The sequence below is a fragment of the Antechinus flavipes genome, chromosome 1 (genome assembly GCF_016432865.1).
Source record: "Antechinus flavipes isolate AdamAnt ecotype Samford, QLD, Australia chromosome 1, AdamAnt_v2, whole genome shotgun sequence".
NCBI classification, from domain to species: Eukaryota; Metazoa; Chordata; class Mammalia; order Dasyuromorphia; family Dasyuridae; genus Antechinus; species Antechinus flavipes.
The window spans coordinates 342,535,428-342,562,976 of NC_067398.1; the positions used below are offsets into that span (position 1 = coordinate 342,535,428).

Sequence of the window (27,549 nt, forward strand, 5' to 3'; positions counted from 1 at the left end):
GGTCTGTCTTTGGAATCCCAACACATAGCCAAGGCCGACTAGAAATTGCCTCAAAAGTCCAAAAAGGTTACCATTTTGGGGAATGAGATACTAGATTCAAGATGTCCCTTAAGTCAGTGGAAACTTCCTCCATGGGACTTTGTCCCATCTCTGCATGCTCAAGATGTTTCCCACAGACCCACACATTAGGTGCTATTTCTCTATTGTTACCTATCCTCTCAGAACCCCCTTTGAAAAGTGGAGCCACTAAGAGAGAATGGAGATCACCCAAGACTTTCTCCTGTGTAACTAAGAGACACTATTCTAGATGAGTCAACCATACCTAAGAAATCAGCCCAAACTCATTTGCAGATGAAGAAACTGGATCTCAAATCAAATATGCCAGAGGTCAGGCAATCAAGGTTAGAATTTAAGCTGTCCAGTTCTCAGCTGCAAATTGGGAGTCCAGGTTCTGGTCTGAACGAAAGACAAAGATTTCCAGATTTGGGGGGCGGGGCTTCAGAGTGATTTTTCTGATCCCAAATAGACTAAGTGGTTCGGTGCCATTTTGGAAAGTGCCCACCAGTTAGGAGAGTGAACCCGGAGCCTTTGCCTTGGCTCCCAGGTTCTAAAAAAGTGTCACTTCCCGTATGAATGAAATGAGTGGGACTTGAGCTCTCATTATTCCTGATGGCCTCTTTCCTCATTGCTGATTTTTGCTTCTGATTTCCCACCTCCCCCTTTAAATGTACAAAGGTCTTTGTCTCAGTTTTATCCCTTACTGTCCATTTGGAAAGTGACCAATACTGGATAGGGAGAAGGGAGCTTGAGTGCCTTCACCTCTGAGTAATATGCAAACAACTGTAGCTATGAAGTAGGGAGCTAGAGATCTTCAGTGGGAAAGGCGAGTAAAGGATATCCAGGTAGCAAGTCAGTGGGGAATGGTTAATGGAATGATTAATGGGGAATAGTAAAGGGCAACAGAGTATAGATGACTAGTGGGGGATACTCAGCAGACGCAGAGGGTACAAAGAGTGACCAATGAAGTATTGGGGGAGAGGGAGCAATGAAATTGGTTAGGGCTTTTCAGTGGGGGATGGTTAAGGGAATGATGAAAGTGGAGAGCTCGGTGGGAATGACTCTCCGTGAACAGAGCTTGAAGGACCTCTGCTGTGCAGTGGGATGGGGAGCAGACTGGTGGTGGTGGGGGTGGTTCTCCATTCGCACGCTCCCGTGGTCTTTGTGCGCACGCCCGCGGGAGGGGGCGCGCGTCAGGTTAGAGACTCGCGCTGCTCGGGTGGCGGCGGCGGCAGCAACAGCATCAGTGGCAGTGGCAGTGTCGGCTGCATCCTTGGGGCTCTGTCCAGGGCCAGCAAGACTGACTGACTGACGTACGAAGATGGAGGGGGCGTCTTTCGGAGCCGGCCGGGCTGGAGCCGCCCTGGACCCCATAAGCTTCATCAAACGCCCCCAGACCATCTTGCGGATCACGGCCTGGGTAAGGGCGCTCGCTGTCAAGCCGGAGGGTCCTCTGGAAAGGGGGGGGGGGCGGTAAATGGGCCTAGGTGGGGGTGAGAGGAGCGGTGAGCCCAGGATCTGACTTCCCCTGGGTTGGTGCTGTCCTTCCCCGAGAAGACCTGGAGATGGGGGGTGGGGTGGCGGGGAGACAGATCAGCGTTCACTTTGCCTCGTAATGCGTAGGTGGGGTGGGGGTCATGGAGCCTCTAAATAGTCCGGTGTGAACAGGTCCCGAATCCCTGAATTTGGGGTGGGAGGACACTGAGCACTGCACCCCCTATATCCCTGCTTCCCCCCTATATATTTTTCAGCCAACCTGGCTGTCCTTCCCCGCCCAAGCTCTCCTGTTTTCTGGATTCTGGGGACTAGCGGGGAGTGGGGGGGGGGGGGGGAGTGCAGGACCGGCAGACATTTTTCTTTCCTTCCCCATCCTAGTTCATGCACATATAATGCTGAGGTTTGGGGTTGGGGTGCACTGCATACATGGGTCCTTCTAACACCAGGTGACTCCCACTACCTCCCACCACCACCACTACACCGAGCAAGAAATGATCTACCTTTCCCCTCTTCCATGTAGAGCCAGGGATGTCCTCACTGAGATCCCAGATCCCTTCTGAGATCCTTTGGGAGGGGCCCTCAGAGGTTCCGATGACGTCATCAGACTAGACCCAGGACTTGGGGGTGGGGGCAGCTGCTGGTCCTAGGGTGAGCTGTCCACCAGCTTCAGGAACTGGGAGAAGAAATGAGAAAAGGACAGGATTTGAGATAACTTAGTAAATGCCTTACGATGCTGAGGAGGTATCTCATTCACCCAATTACCCCTTTCTTAAAACCTTTAGTTCCCCCTTCCTGATGGATAGTAGGCATTTTATCCCCTCTCCCCTTCCACTCCCATCCCCCAGCTGTACCTATATTGTAAACTTCAGGGGGCTCCAAATTCATGGGTTTGAATCATCCCTTCACCCTAGCTCTGCTTTAAATCTCTCCTTCTGGACAATAGGCAGACTTCATTTCTCTGAAAAGTGAGCAGCCTTCTCCCTCAGGTAAGCCAGAAATGACCTCACTGAGCACTCCAGCATGAGCCAGAGGAACATTTAATTTTTCATCCTCCCCTCAGTGTTGAGATGGGGGGGAGGAGTTTCTGATGCTCTGTTTTCCCAAGGAATAGACAGAATCCACAATATAGTTCATTCCCACCCTTCCCTGTTCCCAGACCATGTGTTAAACATACGTGTCCATGAATTGCATATGTAAATTCATACTTAAAAGAAACTTGACATTGAGATCCAGAGTAAATTAGGAAGTGGGTAGTTCATTTAGCCCCTTCCCTTTCTCTCAGGTTCCTATTTTCTGAGAGCTTTTATGGGAAGCAGAAACTGGAGGAATATTGTAAAGTCCTTGAGCTGTTAGGGGGGTAAAGGGGAGAAGATGACTGAACCTGTCAATTCTGCAAGTTATTTCTGGGTTGAGGTGCCCAGGTTGGAGCTGGATAGGGCAATGATTAATAACATGTATGCCACCTCTTTCCTAAAAGGGGGTCATCCCTGAGGGGAAGGGCCGTGTTTCCCCATCAAAAAGAGGACTCTCAAATCTTTTCCTTTTTCTATCTTCCCACCTCCGACAAGATGATTCCCATTGAAGTGGGCCTGTATATAAAGTAAGAACACAATTCCTTTGAACGAATATTTATGAAATACTGGGTATAATGTTCTAGACTAGATGCTGGGAGGAATACCAAGAGAAAACACTACATAGTCTATTCTTAAAGAGTTTACAATTTAGGAGAAGACATGAGATACCCAGTTTACCCAAAACTTAACAGTAACAGGTATATGAGAGTACAAATGGAAAAGGACGAGTCATTCATGCATGAATGCAATGAGTTCTCATAGCTGTTGGAATCAGAGAAGGTCTCTTGGAGGAAAGTGGAACCTTGAAAGAAGGGATAAGGGAACAGTGTGTACAGGAGCATAGAGGGAGAATAAAATTGGAGAGTAGCCTGGTTTGATATGTGTGAAGAGAAGTAGATGGGCCTCCAAGTTATTAAGTTGGGATCTTGAATGTAAGGCTAAAGAGCTGGTACATAATTTTGTAAGCAGTAAGGATCCATTGAAGAATTTTGAACAGGGTTATTTTGATCAGCCCTCTGGGCCTTTGGAAGATTATCCTGGTATCTGTGTTTAAAAAAAATGGAGAGGAGTAAACTATTAGTAAACATCACAACAGTACAAGCAAGAGAGAATTCAGGCTTGATTTAGGGTGGGGGTTAGGAGTGAAAAGGAGGGGAAAGATGAAAGGATGTCAGCTTGGACGCCCAGGGACCTTGGGAACTACTGGAAAGTGATCAGAGTATTTAGTGGAAGGACCAGAAATACAAATGACTTTCCCAGCTAGGGATTTAAGAGAATGGGGATAGCACTAAACCTTCTGAGAGAAGCTGTTGTTTGATCTGAAGAAAGGGAAAATCCATTGAGGTTTTGAATTTTGTCAGGCTCCAGGTGGTCCAGGGCCAAATTCTGGCATTCCTTTCTATACTTGCTCCTTGACCACTGATTACCAAGGCTGAATCTGCCTCAGAACTACCTCTAGTGTCTTTGATTTCTAACATCTTGTCATTTTTCTCAGTCTCAGGGATTTACCCCTCGCCACTGAGAAGCTTCTAAGGAAGATTGTTTCCCCATCCTGTTCTAGTCAGCTAGCATCAGCTGAAGGCTTATTCCAAAGGTCAGGGACTAGGTATTTTGGTAGGTCTGGGCTGCAGATTTGTATCAGAAGTTGAGGTTTTTAGAAGTTCCTGATTTAATGAATATAGAAGAAGGGGAAAAAGGTCCTAGTTGGCAAAGGGCCTGATGACATAGCTTTTTCCTGTAATAGATGATAAAATGAGGGCATGAAATTCATGTCAGAACCTAGCGCAATTTGGTGAACAAGGCCCTGGGAGTAGATGCTCAGCTCTTTATTGAGGCAAAGGAAAGGAATAAAGTTCTGAGTTCTACTAGAATGGGACTATTTGATGGAGGAGAAGTGAGAAAAGGACCTCCCAGGGGAAGGAGATTAGGTGAGATGTCTTTTGTATCAGATAACAAGAGCTGCTCCAGTCTGAAGCATGGGGAGGGAAGAACAGGGTCTGAGTTTCTTAGAATCAGTTTTCCTGGGTTTGTTTCCCCCAAAACTGTTCTTGGTTCTGGTCCAGGCAGAGATGCTATCATATACTGCCTGGGCAACAGGAATAGGTAGGACCTTTTGCATAGGGAAGCTCTATTTGAGATAAACTTAACCCTAACTCCTTCCAGTTCTTCCAGGAAGCCCTCTCAGATTGGAAATAGGCCTGACAGAGGCTGGAACACTTGGGTGCAAGTATTTGCATAACTAGTTAGAAAATGTTCTGTCTTTTCAAGGGCCCATGGGTAGGGTTGTCTAATCCAGTCCTACTCCCCTCAATCTAATTGCTTCGGATGGTAGAATGAGCCATGAGAAATTAAGAGGATGAGCACACACATACACATTCTTCAAGGGGAAAAGTCGAGGACCAGGAATCAGAAGAAATACCTGGTTTCTAATACCAATTCTGCCATCTTTAGATAAGTCACTTTCCCCTCCTCACATCTCAGTTTACCTGGTTGTAAAATGAGGGATGTCCTTTCTAACTCAAATATTCTGTTTCTATAATCATTACCATTAATAGGGACAAGTTTTAAACAAGAAAATGAACAGAGAGGGAAGGATCACTATATTATCTACTGGAGCCTTCTAGTTTGGATAAGGAACATTATTTCCCATCTCACTACATACCTAAATACTATTCTAGAAACATCCTGTGGTTTCATTCTCCCTATCAAGCAACAAGCACATATTCATATGGGGGATATTACAAATACAGATTATAGGACTAGTAAATTCAAATACTGGTGATGAAGAATCCTTATGACAGAAATAGTGAAATGAAATATTAGAGATGAAGAATCCAGATGTCAGAGCAGTTAGGTCAGAGTCAGACACTTAAGGATCAGAAGTCTGAGATTAGCAATTCATGTTAGGGACAATTCAGAAGTCATTCTCAGCTGCGGGGGAAGGCTGTGTGTGTGTGTGTGTGTGTGTGTGTGTGTGTGTGTGTGTGTGTATGTGTGAGAGAGAGAGAGAGAGAGATTGAGAGAAAGCATCACAGAATCACAGAATTAGGAGGAACTTCAGAGACATCTAATGCAAACTGCACCTAAAAATGGATCTTTCCTATACCATATTCAACAAGTGTTCATATTTTGGTTAGAGACATTTAGTGGGAGGTAAACCCACTCCATCCTGTGGAGGGAGTTCTACATTCTAATTTTGAATAGCTTCAGTGGATAGGAAGTTTTCCCTTATAATCAGCCTAATATCTTTTCCCACAACCATCCATTTTCCTTAATTCTCTTCTCTAAGACCAAGTAAAATAAGTTTAATATCTTGTTTCCACATAAGTCTTCAACATATTGAAGACATATTTTTTACTTAATAGTATTTTCTAATTACATGTAAAGATACTTTTCAATATTCATCTTTGTTCCAAATTTCCTTCCCCTCCCTTTTGTATGTATCTCCCTCCCCAAGACAAGCAATCTGATAGGTTATACGTAAGCACTCATTTTAAATGTTTCCATATTAGACATGATATGAAAGAAAAATCAGAACAAAAGGGAAAAACTATGAGAGAAAAAGTAAGAATAATATGTTTCAATCCACATTCAGTCTTTTATAGTTCTCTCTCTGGATGTGGATGGCATTTTCCATCCCAAGTTTATTGCAATTGCTCTAGAGATTGCTGAGAAGAATAAAGTCTAGATGGATATATTGATTTCAATTCAATAAATACTTATATCATCACTGTGCTATAAAAAAAATATTCCTACCTTCAAAGAGGTTTTACATTTGTTGTATATGTTGTTTAGTTGAATTTAATTCTTTGTGACCTTATTTGGGATTTTCTTGACAGAGACACTGGAGAGGTTTGTTATTTCTTTCCCCAGCTCATTTTACAGATGAGGAACCTGAGGCAAACAGGATTAAGTGACTTGCCCAGGGTCACCCAGCAAGTAAATGTCTGAGCCCAGATTTGAATTCAGGAAGATGTATCTTCCTGACCCTAGGCTCGGCACTCTATCCACTTTGCCATTTAGCTGCTCCCAAAGTGTGCTTACCAAATAGTAAATGTGAAGTCATTTCCACAGGTTGACAGTGCTAAGAACTGGTAGGAAGAAGGGAAAAGGGAGGGGAGATAAGGAAATCATAGAAGGCACTTGAATCTGTGCTTTGAAAGAAGCAGGGAAGTGCATCCCTTGTATTATAGAGATCAGAAAGAGACAGTTTATACAGTGAAGTCAAATGAAACAGCTAGAAAGGTAGGATATGGTATGGCTGAGTGTGGAAGGTATTGAATGTCAGATTGAGAGTTTTCTGTTTTCTCTTGAGAGGCAAAGGGGAGCCACTGAAGATGTTTTAAGTGGAGGAATGAGTATCAATTTGGCAGCTGTGTAGGAGATATTCCCATTACCCCATATTTTTTTCAAGCTAAGCTTCATTATTCTGGTTATCTTACTCTCTGTGCCATCTAACTCATCATTTCTAAAATTCAATACCCACATTTGGACTAAATTCTAGAGGTATAGCATGACTAGGGTGGAATAAAATTATCCCCTCCTTTCTAACTGTCAGTGCAGCCCAAGACTGCATTAGCTTGACCACCTCCTTTTGCTTGTGTCACTATTAATTGATCAGACATTAAACTCGAAGACCACTAAAATCTCCAGATATTTTTTCAGATGAGCAGCTATTTAGCCATGCTGTTCTCTTATTTTTATGAAACTGATTTTTTTTTTAAAACAAAGGACTTATCCTTACTAAAGTTAATCTTATTTGAACTAACCTATTGAGATTTAAAAAAACAAACAAACAAAACTTCGGATTCATCCAGGATGTTATTGTTCCTTCTAAGTTTTGTGTTACTGGAAAATCTAATAACACATGCCAGTTGTACCTTTAGCCAAGTCATTGATAAAAACGTTAACAAGTGTAAAGTCAGAATTTTATGGGCACCCTACTAGAGACCACTTTGATATAAGTATATTCAACCAGTTCTTCTTACACTCAATTCCACTGTAGCCCATATAATTCCATCTTACCCATTGATAATAGCAAAGATATTTTTTCAAATACTTTGCTAAAATCTGGGCAAACTATGCTTCCTATAATCCAATTGATACATAGACTGGTGTCTAGTATTCCTGCTCTCCCCCCCAAAAAGAGAAAGGTTAATGTGATATAAATTTTTTTCTTGAAGCCTTGAAAGCTATTATCTCCTCCAGATAGATGTTCAGTAATCATCCTCTTGAGAAGTGCATTCTAAAATCTTGCCAGAAATTCAACTCAAACTTCCTGTCTCCTAGTTTGTGATTCCCTAACCCCCTCTCCCTAATCTTCCTTTTTCTCTTTCCCCCCTCCCCTTCTTTCCTTGCCTTTTATTCCCTTTTCTTCCCTTCTCTTCCTTTCTGTCTCTCTCATTCTTAAATTGGAGCAACATTTGCCCTTCATTCTACTGGCATTTCTTCCATACTCCCATGATTTTTCCTTTTTAATTTTAATTAGATAGATTTTTCTCTTCTCTCCAGCCTACTCCCACCATTGAAAAAAAGGAGAAAAGACAAGACCCTCATCATACGCCTAATCATGAAAAACACATTTTTGTATTGATTGTTTCCTATAAGTCTGTCTTATTGTGTAGTCATCACTCCTCCATCAAGAGGTAGGTAGCATGCTTCATTATTAAGCTTCTGGAATCATGGATGGTATTGTGTTGGATCAGGAGTCTTCTAGTTTTCAGAGTGAGTTATTACTATATAATTTGTCCTGGTCCTACTCCCTTTACTCTGCTTCACTTTATGCAGTCTCCCCGGTCTCTTGAAACTGACCCCTTCACCATTTCTTGTGGAACAGTAGTATTTCATTGTGTTCATACGCCATAATTTGTTCAGCCCCTTTCCTTCTTGATGGAATGAGTTCCCAGTTCTTCCGCACTACAGAAAGTGTGGCTAGAAATAATTGCTTTCCAGAATGGCTTCCACTCCCAGACTGACTGGTGGTGCATTGGTATGTGGCTCCAACATTTATCCTTCCCATTTCCACCCCCAAGATGTTTTAGAAATCACTGACTGCTGCCAGCAACCCCTACAAATTCGCCTTGGCCTCTTGAACTCACTGAGGACAGTCGCCATCTCCTCACCCGTCTGGGACTTCCTATTAGTCATTTTTATTCTATCCTTTCCAGTGTGGATATTAATTTCCTTGATGGAGAAAGCAAAGAGTCCATGAGGGAGGGAGAGTGAAGTTGACAGAATATTGTCATGGTAGGCTTGGCAGGGAGTCGGGTAGGTCAGGCAGCAGAGAGAGGGAATAAGGCAGGAAAGAAAGGAGATGGGCCTCCCTCCTTCTCACCAAGTCATTAGCAGGTAGGAGGCCCAGTGGGCAGAGCACTGGGTCTGGGGTCAGAAAGACTTGGATTCAACTGTGACCTCAGATACTCGCTATGTGACCTTGGGCAAGTCACTTACCTGTTGGATAATGATAGCACCTGTCTCCCAGGGTGGTTATGAGGGGCAAATGAGACAATCATTATAAAGCACTTAGGATAGCACCCCATAAATGCTAGTTATTATTATTAATCTGGAACCAGTAGTTTTTCCATGTCATGAAGGCAACATAAATGTTATAGAAATTCATGGCCCTGTCTTCCTCCACATTGAAAGTGTTACTACAAAGGTCTTAACAGGTGAGTGTGCTAACACATCTAACATCTGGACAGGCCTTCTGCGGTGATTTCTTTGCTCCTCTCCTCCTCTTTGATCCTGGGCCTTAAGAGGACGGTCTGGGGGCAGGAGAGACAGGGTTTCCCAGCTGAGGGAGCCTCTGAGCCTTAGGTGGCTGGGCATCAGCTTCTGGGGATTCCCCGTGTCGCATGTTCCCAGGGCAGGGATCGTGCTGGGCTGCAAGTAAGGCAGGACTCCGAGCCTGGCTGGGCCAGGGATGAGGGAGCTGGGCTGTCCTCAGCATTAAGAACAGAGCCCACCTCAATGGATGAATGATGGACAGAGACAGCTGCGCCCAGGGAAAGAACACTGGGAAACGAAGAGGAGCTATTTGCATTTTTGTTTTTCTTCCCGGGTTATTTATACCTTCTGAATCCAATTCTCCCTGTGCAACAAGAGAACTGTTCGGTTCTGCACACATATGTTGTATCTAGGATATACTGTGACATATCTAACATATATAGGACTGCTTGCCATCTGGGGGAGGGGGTGGAGGGAGGGAGGGGAAAAATCGAAACAGAAAAGAGTGCAAGGGATGATAATGTAAAAAATTACCCTGGCATGGATTCTGTCAATATAAAGTTATTATTAAATAAAATTAAATTAAAAAAAAAGAACAGAGCCCACCCATATCACACACACACACACACACACACACACACACACACACACACACATGCTCTGGCTATTGTCAGCACTGACCAGGTGCTTCCACTGCTTTCTCCTCAGAGGCTTCAGGGGCCAAAGAGAGGAGCCCTGTCAATATTCCCGTTTCTTGATTTAGGGTTCTTGAGTCAGGAAGCCGTAGAGGGGCAGGCAGCAGGAAGCCCAAAGAGAAGGCCCAGCCCATCTTAATCACTCCAAGCTCCCTCCGTCCCTATGGCTCTGAGGGTGCCCTTCTTGGTGTCTTTGGGCCCTTGTGGGCCCAGCCTCCACTGGGTCCTGCTCTCCCCCCCAGGTGTTCTCCATCGTGGTGTTTGGCTCTATTGTGAACGAGGGCTACGTGAACAGTGAGAGCAGCCCAGAGCTGCACTGCATCTACAACAAGAACGAAGGTGCCTGTAACTATGGCATCGCCATCGGCATCATCGCCTTCTTTGCCTGCATCTTCTTCCTGGTCCTTGATCTCAACTTCCAGGAGATCAGCAGTGTCAAGGACCGGAAGCGGGCGGTGCTCCTGGATCTGGCCTTCTCAGGTGGGAGGCTGAAGGACTCACGAATAGGCACCAAAGGAATATAAGGGGATCTTGGGGTTCAGGAATCAACATGTGAGATGTTGGGATCATGGAAATCAAGATAAGGACTTGGGAGGGGACAGGAAAAGTGTCCTGGGCCCATATGGTCAGGGAGAATTTGAATCGGGAGTTTAAGATGGCTGTTTGGGGTTGGGGTGTGTCAGAATGAAGCCCTTGGGGAATCAGCTTGGGGATGTGGGGACTTCTGAGAGATAGGCATTTAGGTTTGGAATTCAGGGTGGAGGACTTGGGGTCGTGGTAGGAATTGAAGGTAGCTGGGGCATGTTTGGAAGGGGTGGGTTTGGAGTGGTCCCAGTAAGGGAGGGAAACATGGGATCTGGAGAGGACAGGAAAGGGCATTGTTCATGGAGGGGGCAACATCTGAGGTATTCCCTCTTTGGCTTCAGGGCTCTGGTCCTTCCTGTGGTTTGTGTGTTTCTGTTTCCTGGCAAACCAGTGGCAGCAGACCAAGAAGAGTGAAGAAGTGAACCAGGGGGCAGACGCAGCCCGGGCCGGCATTGCCTTCTCTTTTTTCTCCATCATCACTTGGGTGAGTAGGGGCCCAGCACCCCCCAGCTTTGCCTCACTGAGAAGCCAAGGTTGGAGGCGGCTCTCCAGGCAGTGTCAGGGGCAGGAGCAGGACCTCCTGGAGGCTTGGGGAAAGTCACAGGCCCTCCTCACTGGGGCCCCTTCTCTTTTCTGTCCTCTCCCTCTGGTTCTTGCCACTGTTCTCTGGATGTTTCTTATAGCTTCTAGGCCTTAGCGAGGACCCAAAGTAACCCATTTTACAGAGAACAAGCAGAACCAGGACTAAATCGCAGGTGTCTTGACTACTACTCATCCAACAATACTACACACTGCCCAATTTCTATCTTTTACTCTCGACCTCTTTTTTGTTTGTTATCTCCTTTTTCTCCATTTGTCTCTCCATTTTCCCTAATCATTATATACCTGACAGCTGCAGTTCCTTTTGCTCCTGAGGAAGCTGACCTTTGGAATCCTTTGTGGCCCATTTAGGGGTTTTGGCCGCCGCTGCTACATTAACCATCTTCATTCTGGACCTCCCACCAGGTGGCCCTCGTGGTGAAGGCACTGCAGAGATACCGGATGGGCACCGATATGTCACTCTTTGCAACGGACCAGCTTAGTGCAGCCCCTGGCACCAGTTACCCTGGATACCCGACAGGCAGTGGCGTCGAAGGCACCGAGACCTACCAGAGCCCCCCGTTCACCGAGACGCTAGACACCAGCCCCAAGGGCTACCAGGTGCCAGCCTATTAGTAGAGCTGTCCACCTCGTGCCAGGGCCTCGGGGTACTGCGAGCATGTTTGGGCTACAGCTATGGCCTATCCCTGTGGGCCAGTCTTGTGGACTCTGTACAGTGGTCTCGGTTCTTGTCTCACCTCTTAAGGGTTAAGCAAACAAAATAATTACACAGTGTTCCCTCTAAGTCTGAAAAGGAAGGAAAGAAGGGAGTTGGGGAAGAAAGAAGGCCAGTAGGTGGGAGGGAGGGAAAGGAGAAAAGAATAAAAATGCATTTGGGAAGGAAAGAGGCAGGAAAAAGAAGGCTGAGAAAGAAAAGAGCAGAAAGATAGGAAATCAAGTGGGGGAAGGAGTTAGGTGCATGCTGGAAGGGAAGTAGGCAATCAAGTATGTTCCAGGAGGTAAGAGAAGGTGGAAAGAGGGAGAAATGAAGAACCATATCTGAACACAGATTGGCCTTAATAAATATTAAAATTAGAAAATAAGGGAGAAGGGAGGCAGTATTTTGTGATTGTTGAAGGAAACAGAAGGAGTGGAATTAAATAAGCATGAAATCACAAACTCTGATTAGGACTTGCTGAGCCCAAAGCTTCTGATTTTTGTAGGATGGGTGCTACTAGCCTCCTAACCCCACCCACAACTGTACCCCTCTTGGAGGGCAGGTCTGAGTCTTCAGTACCTTCTGCTCAGTCAGGGCCAGCTCCCACCCACAGGCTCTGAATCAGGACCACCTAAGTTGGACATTCTGAATTTCCCCAGCTTCAGTCCCTGGCTAGAAGAGGCTGATCCCTCTTCCTCCCATCTCAATCCTATCTCTTTTGGCCTTCTCTAGTAGAATTCCAGAATGAGCCAAACCCATCTGAGTGCCCAAACCCTGCTCTGCTGGCGAGAAGACCCAGGGTTTGCAGGATGCTCTGTCCCATCCCTCCCTCACAGGCCGAGATGCCTGTTCCCCATCCCGTGCCAGGCCCCATGGATTCTCATTCCCAAGTCTGAAAGAAAAGGACCAGCTGAGGAAGGGGAGTCCCATGACCCCTACCCAGGGAAAACCAAATGCAGCAATATTTTCCTTAGAGGGAACACTGACCCATTTTAGCAGCACAAAAGGTACGTGTGTCAATATTTTAGCCAATAATCAATTTAAACGGTTCCTTAAATTGATTGTGTGTGTGAGAGAGATACTGTCCATTGGGTATATTGTATTTTTCTATCTTCCTCTGTGTATTACCGTGATCGCAATGGGCTTTCCATGGATGTCAGGGCTATTCTCAGTGCCCCCAAACCCTCGGTGGCTCACTCCCCCAGGTCACTTGGTAGTGACAAAGAAGTTGGGGCTGCTGCAGAAGTCTGGGCGTGCCCCTAGAAAAGGCAGGAGTCCAGGTTCCAGGGAGGGTATCCCTGTTAGTGCCTCAGGGATACTTTTCCCATATCCTTTTTTGCTGGGCCAGAGGTTCTGACCCTCCCCCCAAACTAGCTGCCACAGACAGAACTGGGGAACAGGAGGTGGGAGGAGACCACGGAACAACACTGAACATGTGGTTGAGCACTGCCTTCTATCAAGGCCAGCTTGGCTGGGGTAGCACTGCCCTGCCACCCACCTCCTTTGACCTGCCTCCGGCTTTCCAGAAGAGGGAACTCTTTAAGGGCTGCTGTCCTGCCTGAAGGTAACACTCTGGACCTCTGCAGATTGAGGGGGGCTGAGCTGAGAACTCAGCAAGATGTACCAAAGGTGGTAGCGTGCCCCAAGGCCTGGCCCAATTCCTACTGCATGACCTGGACAACTCCCAGCCCTGGGTGCCCAAATCTCCACCCAGGGGATCCTTATAGCAATTATGGGTGTGGGTAGTACTGTTAAAATAGTGTCTGTTGTAGTCTGTCTTACGTGCCAGTGGTGTGTCAGGTAGGGTAGTACGCCCAGCGATGCGGAATGTAACTTACTATATTCTTATGGACTCATTAGAGAAATCCTAGAGTTGTTGGTGTTATAGCTATAGAACATGCTTTAGCCTTCCTGTATTAACTCCCCAGATCCTTCCCTTTCTTCCCCTTCTCCCCACCTCTCAACCATTGTCCCATTTTCCCTTGGTCAGTAGGGGCCAGTGTTCGCCTTTGGTTGGGGCCCTGCTCCACCAACTGAAGCAAAGCATGTCCCGTACTGCTGCAATTCTGAGCATCCCACCGACATCCCCATCACTGGCTTCTGCTCTCACAAGCTGGCCTAGAGCCTTTAGGGAAGCCTTCTCTCAAAGGACCAAGGAGTCAAAAATGGATACCGACACTCCTCTTGCCTCCCTTGACAGCTAAAAGTATGTCCAGGCTCTGTGGGAGTTCTCTATCACTATACAGAAAGGACACAAGAGGGACGAGACCCCTGTGGGCAACAACACATGCCCCTTGCCTGGCCTGGGTGGGGAAAAGTGTGAGTCTTGTTGAGGGTGGGAGAAAATGAAAAGGAGACAAGGAGTCTAGAACTCTGCCTCTTTTCCAGATTTAAGTAACTAATGTGAAGGCATTTGATACATCATCGATGGTATAGAAGCTACAGGATATATCCAAGGCAGGCCCCTGTCCTTTTCTGATTTCCAGTCCTGAAAACAATGCATGCACGTGTCAACTGTGCCCACCCTCCTCTCAGGTTGATAACTCTGTCCATGGCTCAGCAATGTCTCTTCCCCAGAGAGAAGCAAGCACTCAGACATCTTCTCAACAGTAGGTGCACAATAGGTTCAGGTGATGAACTTTGTTTACATGAGAATGATTTTCAGGCTGTCATATCATCATCATCTCCAAGAACCCATCTCTCCCTTTAACTTCTGCCAACTCCTCCCCACATCAGGTGGGCTGGTTGGTCACTGGCAAGCAACCAGGGGGTGCTCCCTCCCAGCCCACCCTCCTGGCCTCTTCCCTCCCTATTACACAGAGTTCATTAGAGGGACCACTCACTCCTTGCTGGAGCTCAGCAGCCTGGACTCTGTTGCATTTAACCCTTCAATTCTGTACTAGTTTTTAATATCAAATGGATACCAAATGTGGTTTGCCCATTTTAAGTTTTACAGATACCTCTCTTTAAAGGCAGGCCGCTTCCCAAAGCTGCTGTTCTAAGTAAAACTATGTACATTGTAGTCTAGGGTGGACTCTGTATGGAACCGTCAGTAAAAAAAAAAAAAAAAAAAAAAAAAAGTTTACATTTTTTGGTATATATCTCTTCTGAAAGAACAATCTGTGATTGTGTATTTTCAGTGTCTGTGTCCCAACTGCAACTCATTTTCAATAAAGAGAGTGCAAATGAACTTGAGTGTGGCCTGGAGACAACAGGAATGCATTTTTTTTCAGCAAGGGGATCAACAATGTTAAATAGCCAAGAGCCATGGACTGGGGTTCTGGTTCTATCACAGTTACCTATCCTGACCCTCATTTTAAGCAAGACCCTAAAATCAGGGAGGTTGGGCAAATGGGGACCAAAATTCCCTGACCTACCTACCGATAGGGGTCGGGGGGCACACAGTGGTTCTGCAGAGCCCCTCCCCCTCTTTCTTGCCTCAGAATCTTCTTCCTGAGGCAACAGCAGGAACCTCAGTTTTAGTAAATGGGAAGAGATTAAAAAAAGTATTGCAGTAACTTCAAGAGAGAAATTAAAAGTTTTAAAAATGAAATTGAGCTTTTATAATCAAGAAGCAGGCTAAGAAAAACTAGTGTTGTGCTAGAAGAAAATCTAAAACAGAAGAAAAACCCACAAGAAAATGTGTCCATTTCATGGGAATAATAATAAAAAGACTGCTCAGATTGGCCACGTTATCCAGAACTAGGCTAGAGGAACCTACTTTACTCATCCTTCCTTCCCAGCTACTTGAAGGATTCTTATTTAATACCCAAAGGCCAGTGAAAAACAGTCTTAGCAAAGTAATGATCATTAGCAGATGAGATGAGCAATCCTCAGAAAACAGCCCAGCCCCACAACACATCTGTAGCCAACAATATAATATTTGTGCCAAAAGACCCGGGCTAGAGCTGGAGAGGCCCTTTAATAGCACATATAACCACTTTTGTTTTCAAATGGATGGGGACTGCCCATTGTCTGTGCAGAAAGAAGACAAGTTCTTAAATCGACCATCCCTAAAGCAAAGATGTGATAGAGTGCGGCCTAAAAGAATTTGCTACAAATGCTACAGTTCTACCTCAGGGTAGGCAGTCCTATGTCCTGGCCCAGAAATATTAGAGGAGAATGGGTCGGCAATCACCCTACTTTGAAGGGTCAGAGCTTGGTCTTCCCAGCCAGGAACCTATGACCTGACCTGGACACCCACCAGCTCTAGCCAGGCAGGCCTCTTCATTCTAAAACGGACTTTGTGACTTGGGAACATCCACCCTCTTCTAGTGAGAAGCAGAGACTAGGACCATCAAGCAACAATGTGCAGCAGTTTTTAATGTTCCAACTCAACCTCATCGATACATCCAATAATCAGAAAGACGGCTGTTTTTAAATACAACTTAAAATAATCGCGACCACTGCTTAAAGAAAAAGCTTAGAACAATATTCTACATGCTTTACTGCAAAATAAATGTATTTGAAGATAAATTGTCTTATTATAAAAGGTCAAAGATTTTTCAATTCCCCCATTCGGCTAATCCTGTAAAGATTATCCTAATTCAAGTAGCACAATTTTATTTCTGCTTTCCATTCTGAATGCTCTTTAATCACAAAAATACCGTTTTACACACTGAACAGCCTTACTCCCTCAAACATCAACCCCACTTCTTTCTCCTCATGGAAGCTCCTCTGAGCTATGTGACTGCAGGCTGTTCTGGGTCTGCCCCAGCGTGGCTCTGACACTGGCTTCAACCCCAGGGAAAGGCCCCCCAGGCTACAAGAACTATCCCCCCTCCCCCCCCCAAGTCACTTGATAAAAAGTAAAAGAATAAAGAGCAAGATCATCCCCATTCTGGGAGGAAGGCAGTCTTTTACTTGGCTCCGGAAGAAACCCAACTGTATTCCTGAACGGCGGGTGGTGGCGATGTACTGAGTGGGGCAAAGTAAACCTGGCAGATGACCCCATCTGGCTCTCCCTCCCCTGCCCAACCTACTAGCCACCCTGGGTGGCCTGGTCTACTTCTCCTGAGGCATTTGGTGCTCTGGCGTTTTGGTTTCTGCAAAGGGGAGGAGAGTGTGGTGTGTAGGAGGTGTGCGTTGGCCCTGTGTGGGGCTGTCCCCAAGGGGGGACAGCCAGGTGGCCACACTCCTGGCAGCTGTGGCTTATCAGACCTTATTTCAAAAAAGTGCAAATAGAAGGTGTGGAGACTGTTCCGCTGGTCTTGGTGAAAGCTAACTGATAATTCTGCTGATGGCTTGCAAGGAAGGGAACTCTTCATCTTCGATATGCAGGGCTCTGTGGGTGCCCAGGTCATCCTGGGTCAGCACCTGCTGGCAAATAGGGCAGATGCAGCAGTCCAGTTCAGAAGGGGTGCTAGCTGGCCAAGCACTCTTCTTCTTTCTTGATTTAGGTGCCCCCTGCTTCTCCTGGACCCGGAAATCATTATGTGCTGACAGCAGCTCCTGCTGCTTGGCTGTGTCAGGCAGGAGCACCAGGAGCTCACTGAAGATTTTTTTGAAGTTCTCCCCAAGAAGTTCCCGGCAGCTCTTATAATACTGTGCTGCAGAAATACGACCCTAAAGTCCAGGAAAACAAAACAAAACCATATAAAACCCCCAGCGCCATTTCATTTTGTCCCCATATGCTCCATCAGCTTATTCCCCGCTTCTCTCCTCTCCCACCCCAATAGCCTCACTACCCACCGACCTGTCGGAATTGCCCCGAATGGCTTTTAAATTTGTTGAATCTGGACTCGTCACTCTGAAGGAACTCCTTTATGGATTGGATGAGCTGGATGTTCCTTTGTTGGAAATTCTCAGGTATCAAATAAGTTCCTTGGCAGGGACCTTGCCTGATGTAAAAAGGGAAGAGGAGGAAAGAAGGGAGAGAAGAGAAATGTAGAGGGGTAGAAAAGAAAGGAAGAAGTAGGGGGAAGAAGGAGTAAAAGTTAATCTCTGCCTATTACTCCCGGCCTCACCCTGGAAAATAAATGAAAAGAATCATTTTTTTTTTTTTTTTAAAGAGCTGGAAGACCATCTCCTTCATTTTAAGGAGGAGAAGTTAAGAGAGGCGCAGAGACACTAGGTGACAGACTCCCCAAGCTCTCAACCAGTGACTTGGTGGCAACACTGGGACTAGAACCCAGGTCTCCTGCTTCCCAGTGCGGGCTCTTCCCCTGCCATGCCATGGCCCTGCTGTGGGGCCCCTGCTCCTCCCAAGGCAGCTGCATCTGTGTCCAGCACATGTGTGTCACAGCCTTCCCACCCCACAGTGGTCGGGTGACGACTGAGGGCCTGTGTCCTCTGCTAACGGGAGCAGCTGGTGAACATTTCACTGCGGAGCATGCGGGAGGGAGGGCCCGAGGGGTACTATCCGGAGAGTGACAGCACCTGAGCACACAGCTGCTGCAGCTACTTCTGGGGCATGTCCTTCATCCGCAGGGCGGACCGAGGAGCCAGAAGTAGGAATGTACATCCGGGGCTTCCTCTGAGTCACACAGACCCCACACCAAGAATCACTGAGCAAAATGAAATCGGTCCTCTCCAGGAGAGCTTCCAGCGACAGGGCTGGGGACGGCAACATCCCAAATGAAAAGCTTTAGTGGAAGCTGCGTTCTGACAGAGCACAAGTCTGTTACAAATGACAGCGGGGGAAGGAAACAGGACCTGTTTGGCAGAGCTGCTGGGACTGCACCTCCCCAGCCCCTATGGGTGGGCCAGCCCTGCCTGGATGACCAGGACAACAACACTTCAGGGACATTCAAAGATGAGATATGTTCCCACGGACAGTGGTGCTCCCTGCCCTAAGGTGACCCCATGGTTTCAGTTCCCTACCCACCTCCTCCCTCCCTTGAAATACAGATTCGGCTGAATCTGATGTGAACAAGATGGAGCACTCGCAACACCTGTTAACTTACTCTTTAATGGAGGTGGAGATGGGCTCTGAGATGCTGTTGGGTGGGATGACGGTAAAGCCCGGAGGGGGCTTGCTAATGGGTGGCGACAGTCCTGGAGGTGGCGGGGGGCTCTTTAATAGCACCACAGAGTTAAAGCCTAAAAAACCACAAGAGAAGAGGAAGACAATGTGAAGGGTACTACAGGCCACCACTGGGTGGGAGTAGGAAGGACACTTGCTTCCCCTTTTCCCCCACTTGCTGATTAGAGCAGGAAAGGCCAGATTTCTGGGACTGACAGAATAAAGCAGGCAGCAAATACTGAAACCCAGAGGAAGGGTCCCACAGGAGCAAAATGACCACTGCTATGAAAAAGCCAACAAATGGCACCAGATAGTCACAAGAGAACTCCATGGATGTTTCCAAAAAACCAGCGGCAACCACTGGTTAAACTACTGCTTCTAACCAAGGTACCGGGTAGTGGGACCATCCTCAGCGTGGCCCTCTCCCCTAATTTCTGAGTTACTAAGGAATGGTAGTCAGGCCTTTCTCAGGCTCCACAGGCCAGCCCCATCTCATCAAGATGTCACAAGAGCCTCCACTGTGGAGAAACAGAGGGAACTCTCTTAAAGACATGCTGAGGACAGCCCAGGCCTCTTTGGCACACACAGAAGCCACCCATCCTACTGGTCGAGGGACACCAGCATCTCCTTAACAAATACCAATTTGCTGTTCCGAGCTGTAGCATATCCTCAAGTACATGATGTTTTTAGTACCGAGCTGCTGTTAGGCAGTGTTTATGCCCACCTTCCACGCCATGTGAGAGAGCTGCCTCCCTCTAAAAGTGAAACCAGCAACAGACTCATACCAGAGCCTGACCTTTCACTACCAGAGACTCTGTACTGAAAAGTACAATCCTGGTGGGGACCTGGCTACTTCTGTCCTCCTGATTCCTCTCATTTAGTGAAGGTTTCATAAGAGGCAGAGAAACTCACATAACTCCCCCACCCAAACACACACACACACACACACATACACACACACACACACACAATTCATTTCCATCAAACAGCACTTCTTTTTAAAATCCCCCTAACTCCCACAGACTTCTTCCGCACATTTTCCCCACCAGAAAAATTCAATTTCCAAAGCTTTAACTCCATACAAAGGGATCTAAAATCTCATACATGCACATGGATACAGGACCATGGAGATGGGGGTGTAACATATCTCCCTGTTCCCTCCTGGACACAGAGTGCTTCATGCTGAATTAAAATGAAGGGTTTGGGCCCCACTGGGCTTCGGCAGCCTGGCAAAATGTTCTCCGGCAACTCATCCTTTAGAAGCCAATGTGACTGAAGCAGCGTGGAGGTGATTATAAATGAGAGATGACCCAATGTCAGCATCCAGGCCATAGGAGGGGCATGCTATGGTATGCCCGTAGGGTCCCAAGACCATAGCTTTTAAGATGGCAAGGACATCAAGAGTCACCTGGTCTCCCTCTTCCTCCACAGCTGAGGAAACTGAGCCTCAGATAAGTGACTCCCCAGCTCAAACTCACTACTAGACTATCAGACAGGACTTGAGAGGTCAGGACTTGTCAATTCTTAGCTGGGACCTAAAGGAATTCTTTCAGATAGGACAAACCTGCTAGACTGCTGGGAACACACCCAGCAGGTCTCAAAGTTCCCAATCTCAAACCCACTAGCATTGACTGATAAACAACATTTCTTAATCCTAAAGGCCTTTAGGACTACTAAGCCAACACTTTGGAACCTGAGGGCTGGCCTCCTCCTTCCTCCTCCCACCCCCTTGGGCCCAGGCAGGACACTGCCTGACTGCTGTTACCTGGTGGAGGCTGCATTCGGGGAGGCCCCGCGCTGCAGAGAGCTGGGAAGTCTTCCTGAGGTAAAGGACACTGGTTAGTCACTGGTGGCTTTGTGAGCCCCGGAGGCTCTTTGGGGACACTGCCAACGGCTGCCTTCTCCGAATGTCCATTCACAATGGCTGTAGGCTTCTCTGACCCATTAGCGGTGGCCACAGGAGCCACTCCGTATTCAGGGCTAGGAGCTTTTTCTCGCCAAGCTGGCTTGGCAGCCACCTCCGACACTGGCGGCTGGGGCGGGGGTGAGGCCGAGCTCTGCTTCTCCCCCCCCATCTTCTTCTTCTTGCTCACTTTTATAAAAGCCTGTGAGGAAGACGCGGCCAGCAAGGAGGAGACATCAAACATGGTGGGTGCATTGCGGAACTCCTGGGGGGTGAGCCCGACGCTGTCATCCTCATCGTCAGAGACCACGGGTTTGTTATTCTTCTTGCTGGCTTTGCCGCCTCCTTTGGTGACCAAAGGAGGTTTCTTTGGGAGCTGGCTGCAACTAGCCTGGACGGGCGCCGCCGGGCGGACGACGCTCTTACCGGAGCTGTTGTTCCAGGCCGAAGTGATGCTGGACACAGCTTTGCTGGGCCTCATTTTTGACACCAGAGCTGGGAAGTCCTCCTCTTGGAAGGCTGAGGTCTTCTTGGCAGTGACTGTATAGGTGAGTGACATCCCCGAGGAGACAGTGGGAGCTGAGGAAGAGGAAAGGCTTGGGAAGTCTTCTTCTTTAAGTTTGACTGAAGCTGGCTGGAGGGAACTGGGGCAGAGCAAGAGATAAGATGTCACATGACCTACCAAGGTCATCAGAGAGCAGGGAGTTGGGAGATAGCATGAACTTGGTGCTCCAGAGGGGAGGAGACCCACCACACATCCCTTTTTATGCACAGCAGGAGGCAGCAGAGGGCGTCACTCCCCAGATGGACCCGTGCGCAGAGAAGAGATTCCAAAGCAAAGACCCCCTGGATGGGACTCGGGTGGGAAAGGAATGGGTGGCTATTTAGAAAAGGCTTAAGGAAGGACCAAAGGAGTCACTTGCAGCTCACTCTTCACAACCCTTTTAAAAACTGTAGGAATCTTAGTCATCAAAAAGAGCCCATGTTTGGGCCCCTTCCCCCACTTCCCGGTGGACCAGAAGATCTGAAAACCCTTAAAGGATCCAACCCAACCCCTCTGTGCCCGCAGGATCTTAACCAATGCTTCTGACCAGAGAACAGCTCAGTTGCCCCACATACCTCTGCAGAGCTCCCCCTGCTGCCGAACTAAACGACACAAAGTCCTCTTGGCTTGCAGGACCATTAGCAGTGGCCTCTTTGGGAGCTAGGATCAAGGACAATAACTTTTAACATGAAATGATGGCAAGTGCTAAAAGCCAGGAAATGTTCCTACAAAAATCTCTGAAACTGCATGTACTAGTCTTAGGACCTTAAAATATGCCTTTCTCGTCAAAAACTGTCCTGCAGCAGATGTCAGATACATCAGGAATCATGACTCAGAAAGGTTCTTGAAGAACTTACTCTAAACTTATTTCAGTTAAAAAGATTAAATATATAATCTAATCTATATTTCACACATTGCATTGATCTTAAAAATAAAGGATGGCCCATATATTAGAGAATATGTAACTTAATATTACTTTCTTCAAAGGAATACAATCCCTTAGCTGAGACTTTTTAAAAAGCCAAAAATTTCAGCTTTCCTATCCTTGATCAAGCAACTTGACTGTATTTAAAATCCATTTTCTGCTACAGAGCAGGAAAGTTGTCCCTGCCTGTGGAAAACATTCCCAAACCAAGGGACAATGACGTGAGTTCTCCTCTTTAGGCTGAGACTCGAAGACAAAGAAGGGTGGGGTGCAGAAGCTGCCTGCTAACCACCACTGATCACCTGAGGTCTCAGCAGAAGGCTTGGGGGCTCTTCTTGAGCTCCGAGTTTCTTCCAAGTCCTTCCCCTCATCCTTCTTCGCTCTGCTGCCATCTTCTTTATCTTCAACCCATTTCTTTTCTTCTTGCCTACGTGCAGCTACTGATGCCCTCACTGCAGCTGCTACATCTCTGTCTTCTTCTTCCCTGAGGTGCAGGAGAATGAAAAGGGGAGTCCTTTAGGATCAGCAAAAGAACCTAAGGACCTCTTATGAAACATGTGCCACGTTCTCCAGACAAGGCCTGATTCACAGCACCACCTGCTGGAAAAGCCTGGGGACTGAGATGCTAACCAACTTCTCAGCTGTTTCCCCACCCCCTTCCTTCAAGAACATGGGTGGGGAGGGAGGGATGAGGTTGGAGTGGTTATGAGCAAACGGGACTCCAGACAGCAAAGGGACAGAACTCAAGAGTCCTACATGAGATTCAAGACCAGACCTTCTAGTGGGTTCTGGGCTACTTTCCCCCCTCTCTTTGCCTCATTACATCCTTTAGTCAATGATCTCCCAAGTTCTATGTCTCTACCAACGTCACCAGTTCTTGCCCAGATGCTCCTGAGCTCACACTAAGACAAAAACAGGGTTTTTTTCAAAAGGGCTTTTGTTGTCCTTTTGAGAAAAAGTAACACCAGCTCCAAATGCAAGGAACCTATAAAAATATACAAATATACAGAGCCCAGAAGGGCCAAATTACAAAGACCTGAGTCCATTATCCTAAGCCCCAAGAACCAGGCCCAATGGTCTGCATTTCTCAGATGTGAGAGAATGCCACCAACCCCTGCTTTCCCTAGATGCGCCAACTCTTAAGTTCCAGGTACCTCTTTCCTTTCAAAGTTGATGATTTTTCTGCCCCACCCTCAGATCTAAGGTGTAGGGGGCTTTATCACCCACTGTTAACAGTCATGTACAAGCTTTATCCACACTTCAGGGACTTCCTACTCACATTCCCACCCTACCTCCCGACACCTAGAGGTATTCACAGCTGGAAAACTACTGTATATTTGTTAACATAGGCCCATAAACATTCTCATCAATAGTAAGGGAAAAGTCATGTGCACAGACCCATGTAGAAATGAGAAGGACTGATAAAAAAGGGTTTTCACTCTCTGCTCTGACTATGCCTATCCAAAAGTCAAAGTCAAGAGACGTCTCTTGGAGTAGATTTGGACTCAGCCTGTGAATGGTGGTGTTCTTTTTGCCTAGAATGTTTCTTTAGGACATTAGGGATAAAGGAAGCAGAAATCTGGATTCTTCTCACAAAAAGCACACTTTCCATGGAAGGATCAATGAGGCTCTAGGATAAACAAGATGGAGTACCCAGTGGCTATACCCACAGGGTCTGCATTGGCCCTAACAGCAACTTATCCCAAGAATGAAGTATGGACAAGGAAAGACCCTTAAGGCAACATGATAGAGTGGACCAAGAAAAACTTTGTAGTTAAGAGTAACCAGGTTCAAATCCTGGCTCCTTTGCTTACTAGCTGAGTTCACTTGGGCAAGTCACAACCTCATCTGTAAAATGAAGGGGAAAGACTAGATGAGATCCTCTCCAGCTCTATGGTCCTATGGCTTGAATTCAAATCTTCTTCTGTCACAAGCTGTAATGACACCGGGCAAGTCATTTAATCTCTTTGGGTGTGTTTTTCTATATGAAAAACGATGGGGCTGGATTACAGATAATTCCTATTATCGAAAATAAACCCAGTGTTCTTGCTTAATGGTTGTTCTTTAACAAAAGGGCGGTTTCAATTGGGGAGAAGAAAAGGCATTTTCCAAAAAATTAATGCTGTAAAAACAAAAGGAAACAATAAAAGGTTTTTTTTTTTTTTTTTTTTTTTTAAAGACAGGGGCTCTGCTAGAAACAGAAATTCATCTATATGGGGGTTTACTATGCTATGAAACTTCACAAAACCAATATGGGCTCTGGTCTCTTTCCAGGTGCTAACTTGATGTGTAATCATGGATCAAATCATCTTGCTTCTGTGAGTCTTTTCCCTCTATAAAAGGAAGGGCTAGACCCAGTCTCTATCTCCTTTGAGTCTAGGATTCTCCCAGTCTGTACAGAATGGTGTTTTGGAATCAGAACACTTCAGCCAGCCCCCACTTCTAGCAGCTCCCCAACAAGACACCCATTGGGTTGCCTAGAGAGGAACTTCAACAGCAAGCAAAAGCCTCCCACCTCTTATACCTCCAGCTTCCTCGGCGGTTCTGCTGAGCTCCACGGCCTCCTGGCCTGTTGCCCCGACTCTGTCTGTTATGCCTGTCCACTTCTTCATAGTCATCCCCACCAACGACACCTAAAAGAAGGCAAAAGGCCTCTCATTGCATCTCTTCATTCTGCCCACAACTGGCACCTTCCCATCTCCCCCTTGGTCTCCCCATCACTTCCCTCCCAGAGAATAAGCCCAGCAAACTCTGAGGGCTTGTTTGCCAAGTTTCCTCTCCATACCCTCCCATACTGTGGATAGCAGCTGGTCCTTTACAACAACTCCAGAAAAGCAAGAATATGAAACCCACCCATTCTCCAAATAGACACTATGGACATTTTGAACCACTGCTTTAGTCTGAGATTGCCTTCTACTGTTGCAAAAGGCCATGATAAGAGAAATGATTGCATGGTTTCTTCCAGTTCATTTTAAAGGCTTATAATAAAGACATTAAATTAAATCAAATCCAATTTTCTTCCTATGAACATAGCATGAAAACTTAGCTTTTAAGTGACTATCATGCTAGAAAAATGTAGGGGGTCAGCTAGGTGTTGCAGTGGATAGAGCATGAGCCCTGAAGTCAGGAGAACCTGAGTTCATATGTGATTTTAGGCACTTAACACTTCCTAGCTGTGTGACCCTGGGCAAGTTTTTGCCTCAGGAAAAAAAAAGTAGAACTATATAGTCTCCATACAATGAAGCTCTGATCTTGTAAGCCATGATCCTCAGTGGGTCCCAAGCTCTAGGACCCTCCCAAGAACAGACCCAGATTCACTCACCCTCACCCCTCCGAGTGTGTCTCGGAGCATAGCTAAACTGCAGGTCAATCTGCCGGTTCTGCCTGGCCTCTGCTCTGCTCCTGCTGTGGCACGAAGTCTTATGCGCCTTGTAGTCGATTTCTGTACGGAAGGCGTGAGTGAACTGCTCAGTATTGCACCTTCCCTCCTCACAGAGAAAGTGCTTCTCACGGAAATGTTCCCGAAGGTATTCATAGTCACTGAAGGAAAGGGAAAGGGGGGTGGGGGTGGTGATATGGTTACTAGATCAACCCCCAACAGCATAGCATAGCACCGCACCAATTAAGGCAACAAAGTAGACCTCAAGCAGCATTAGCTATTAATCCCAAGGTGGAGTTCTATTCAACTTACCCCAATTGGGGGGGATGGAGGAGGGGGAAGAAGGGGGAGATATATCACTATCCAAAAACATTGCTTAGGAAGTAAGAATAATGGTAGGGAACTTATTCTATCTTCAACACATTGTGAAACCTTAAATGTTCTTGCAATAGACTAGATGGGACTAGCTAGATCTCTTCTTTTCATCTTCACTGCAAAAGTAACACTAAATATTTATATAGCTTTACCCCTACCTATAAACACAGAAATGTTTTATAAGTACAAATTTGTTATTTTTCACAGACTTTTCACAAAACAATGCTAAAAACATATCCCTATGCATCTTCAGAGGCAAAAAAATTTTCTCTTTCCCCTAATACTCAAAGCTCTTGTGCTGGAGTCAGTCCAACTATATGAATTAATGGATCTAATTCTTATCAGTCCTTATTTTTAAAAATTCTTATCGGTCTTGCTCATGAATTTGACTAAGAAATCTGGGTTGTTTTTTTTTTTTTAAACACAAAGTAATTCTGTTTTCTGAACTTATAACTCAAGTTACAAAAAGCAGCTTCAGTCTTAAAACATTTTATATTTCAAACAGAAACAAATATCAAAGGATTCTGCCATGACTAAAGTGGAATCAGTCAGGGATAACTTGACTTAAGCTAATCCCTAAAGACAGAGATTTTCAGGAACCATTAAAGCCACCCATCCCGAGAACCAAACCATAAGTTCTGCACCAAGCAGGAAAAAAAAAAAAATACAAGGGAGGCCAATTTCTCATTAGTTTTCAACATAGAGTCTTGCATAATTTTCATATTCATGCTCTCCTTTCCCCCCCAATCCTGTGTGTTCAGTCAGTCTCTACTGGGGAATGACTTAAAGGCTTGCTTTCTTATCTACCTGTAATATTCTTGAGCGCCATCAGAGTCACAGAAATGGCAGAAATAGTGGTCTCTCCTCAGGTGTTTCAGGAGCTCATCATTATCCAAATAACGCTCATCACAAAATTTACATAGAGGATGTCCCCGGTGGGATGTGTCATCTGGGTCTCCATGGATTCGATGGCGGGCAAGGTCCTTGCGGGAATACCATTTGCGTTCATAGGTAAAGATCTTAGGGAAGAAGCATGAAGGCAGGTGAGCAGAAAAAAATTACAGGGAATACCTTGCAGTATTACCTGCTAAAAGGAGCCAAACACCAGAAACTGGAAACTGAGGATGCCCATCAATTAGAGAATGGCTGAATAAATTGTGGTATATGAATGTTATGGAATATTATTGTTCTGTAAGAAATGACCAGCAGGAGGATTTCAGAAAGGCCTGGAGAGACTTACATGAACTGATGCTGAGGGAAATGAGCAGGACCAGGAGATCATTATATACCTTCAACAACGATACTATATGATGATCAATTCTGATGGACGTGAGTCTCTTCAACAATGAGATGAACCAAATCAGTTCCAATAGAGCAGTAATGAACTGAACCAGCTATACCCAGCGAAAGAACTCTGAGAAACGACTATGAACCAATACATAGAATTCCCAATCCCTCTATTTTTGTCTGCCTGCAATTTTGATTTCCTTCACAGGCTAATAGTACACTATTTCAAACTCTGATTCTTT

At 46.2% G+C, this 27,549-nt stretch overlaps 2 protein-coding genes across 7 annotated transcripts in view; one reads left to right on the forward strand and one right to left on the reverse strand.

Annotated features, from left to right (window-relative positions):
* The first annotated feature begins 771 nt into the window (after positions 1-771).
* On the forward strand, positions 772-15,120 carry SYNGR3 (synaptogyrin 3). The gene is made up of 4 exons (XM_051969489.1): positions 772-1,477; positions 10,291-10,528; positions 10,975-11,117; positions 11,639-15,120. Exons 1-4 carry the CDS (start codon positions 1,379-1,381, stop codon positions 11,846-11,848), a joined length of 690 nt encoding a protein of 229 aa, XP_051825449.1. The 5' UTR covers positions 772-1,378; the 3' UTR covers positions 11,849-15,120.
* Positions 15,121-16,233: 1,113 nt separating this feature from the next.
* Positions 16,234-27,549, reverse strand: part of ZNF598 (zinc finger protein 598, E3 ubiquitin ligase) — a 34,610-nt gene continuing 23,294 nt past the window's right edge. For 2 of the 6 annotated variants that reach the window (XM_051969485.1, XM_051969483.1), the window contains 9 exons: positions 26,828-27,039; positions 25,589-25,806; positions 24,782-24,899; positions 22,569-22,750; positions 21,917-22,001; positions 20,660-21,441; positions 18,836-18,971; positions 17,626-17,770; positions 16,234-17,495 (listed from right to left, as the gene is read on the reverse strand). In XM_051969485.1, coding sequence (XP_051825445.1) covers positions 17,151-17,495; positions 17,626-17,770; positions 18,836-18,971; positions 20,660-21,441; positions 21,917-22,001; positions 22,569-22,750; positions 24,782-24,899; positions 25,589-25,806; positions 26,828-27,039 — 2,223 coding nt within the window. In that variant the 3' untranslated portion in view covers positions 16,234-17,150. Of the gene's footprint in view, positions 17,496-17,625; positions 17,771-18,308; positions 18,550-18,835; positions 18,972-20,659; positions 21,442-21,916; positions 22,002-22,568; positions 22,751-24,781; positions 24,900-25,588; positions 25,807-26,827; positions 27,040-27,549 lie in introns of those variants that run through there. The other 4 variants (XM_051969484.1, XR_007949229.1, XR_007949228.1 and 1 more) reach the window with 4 other exon arrangements.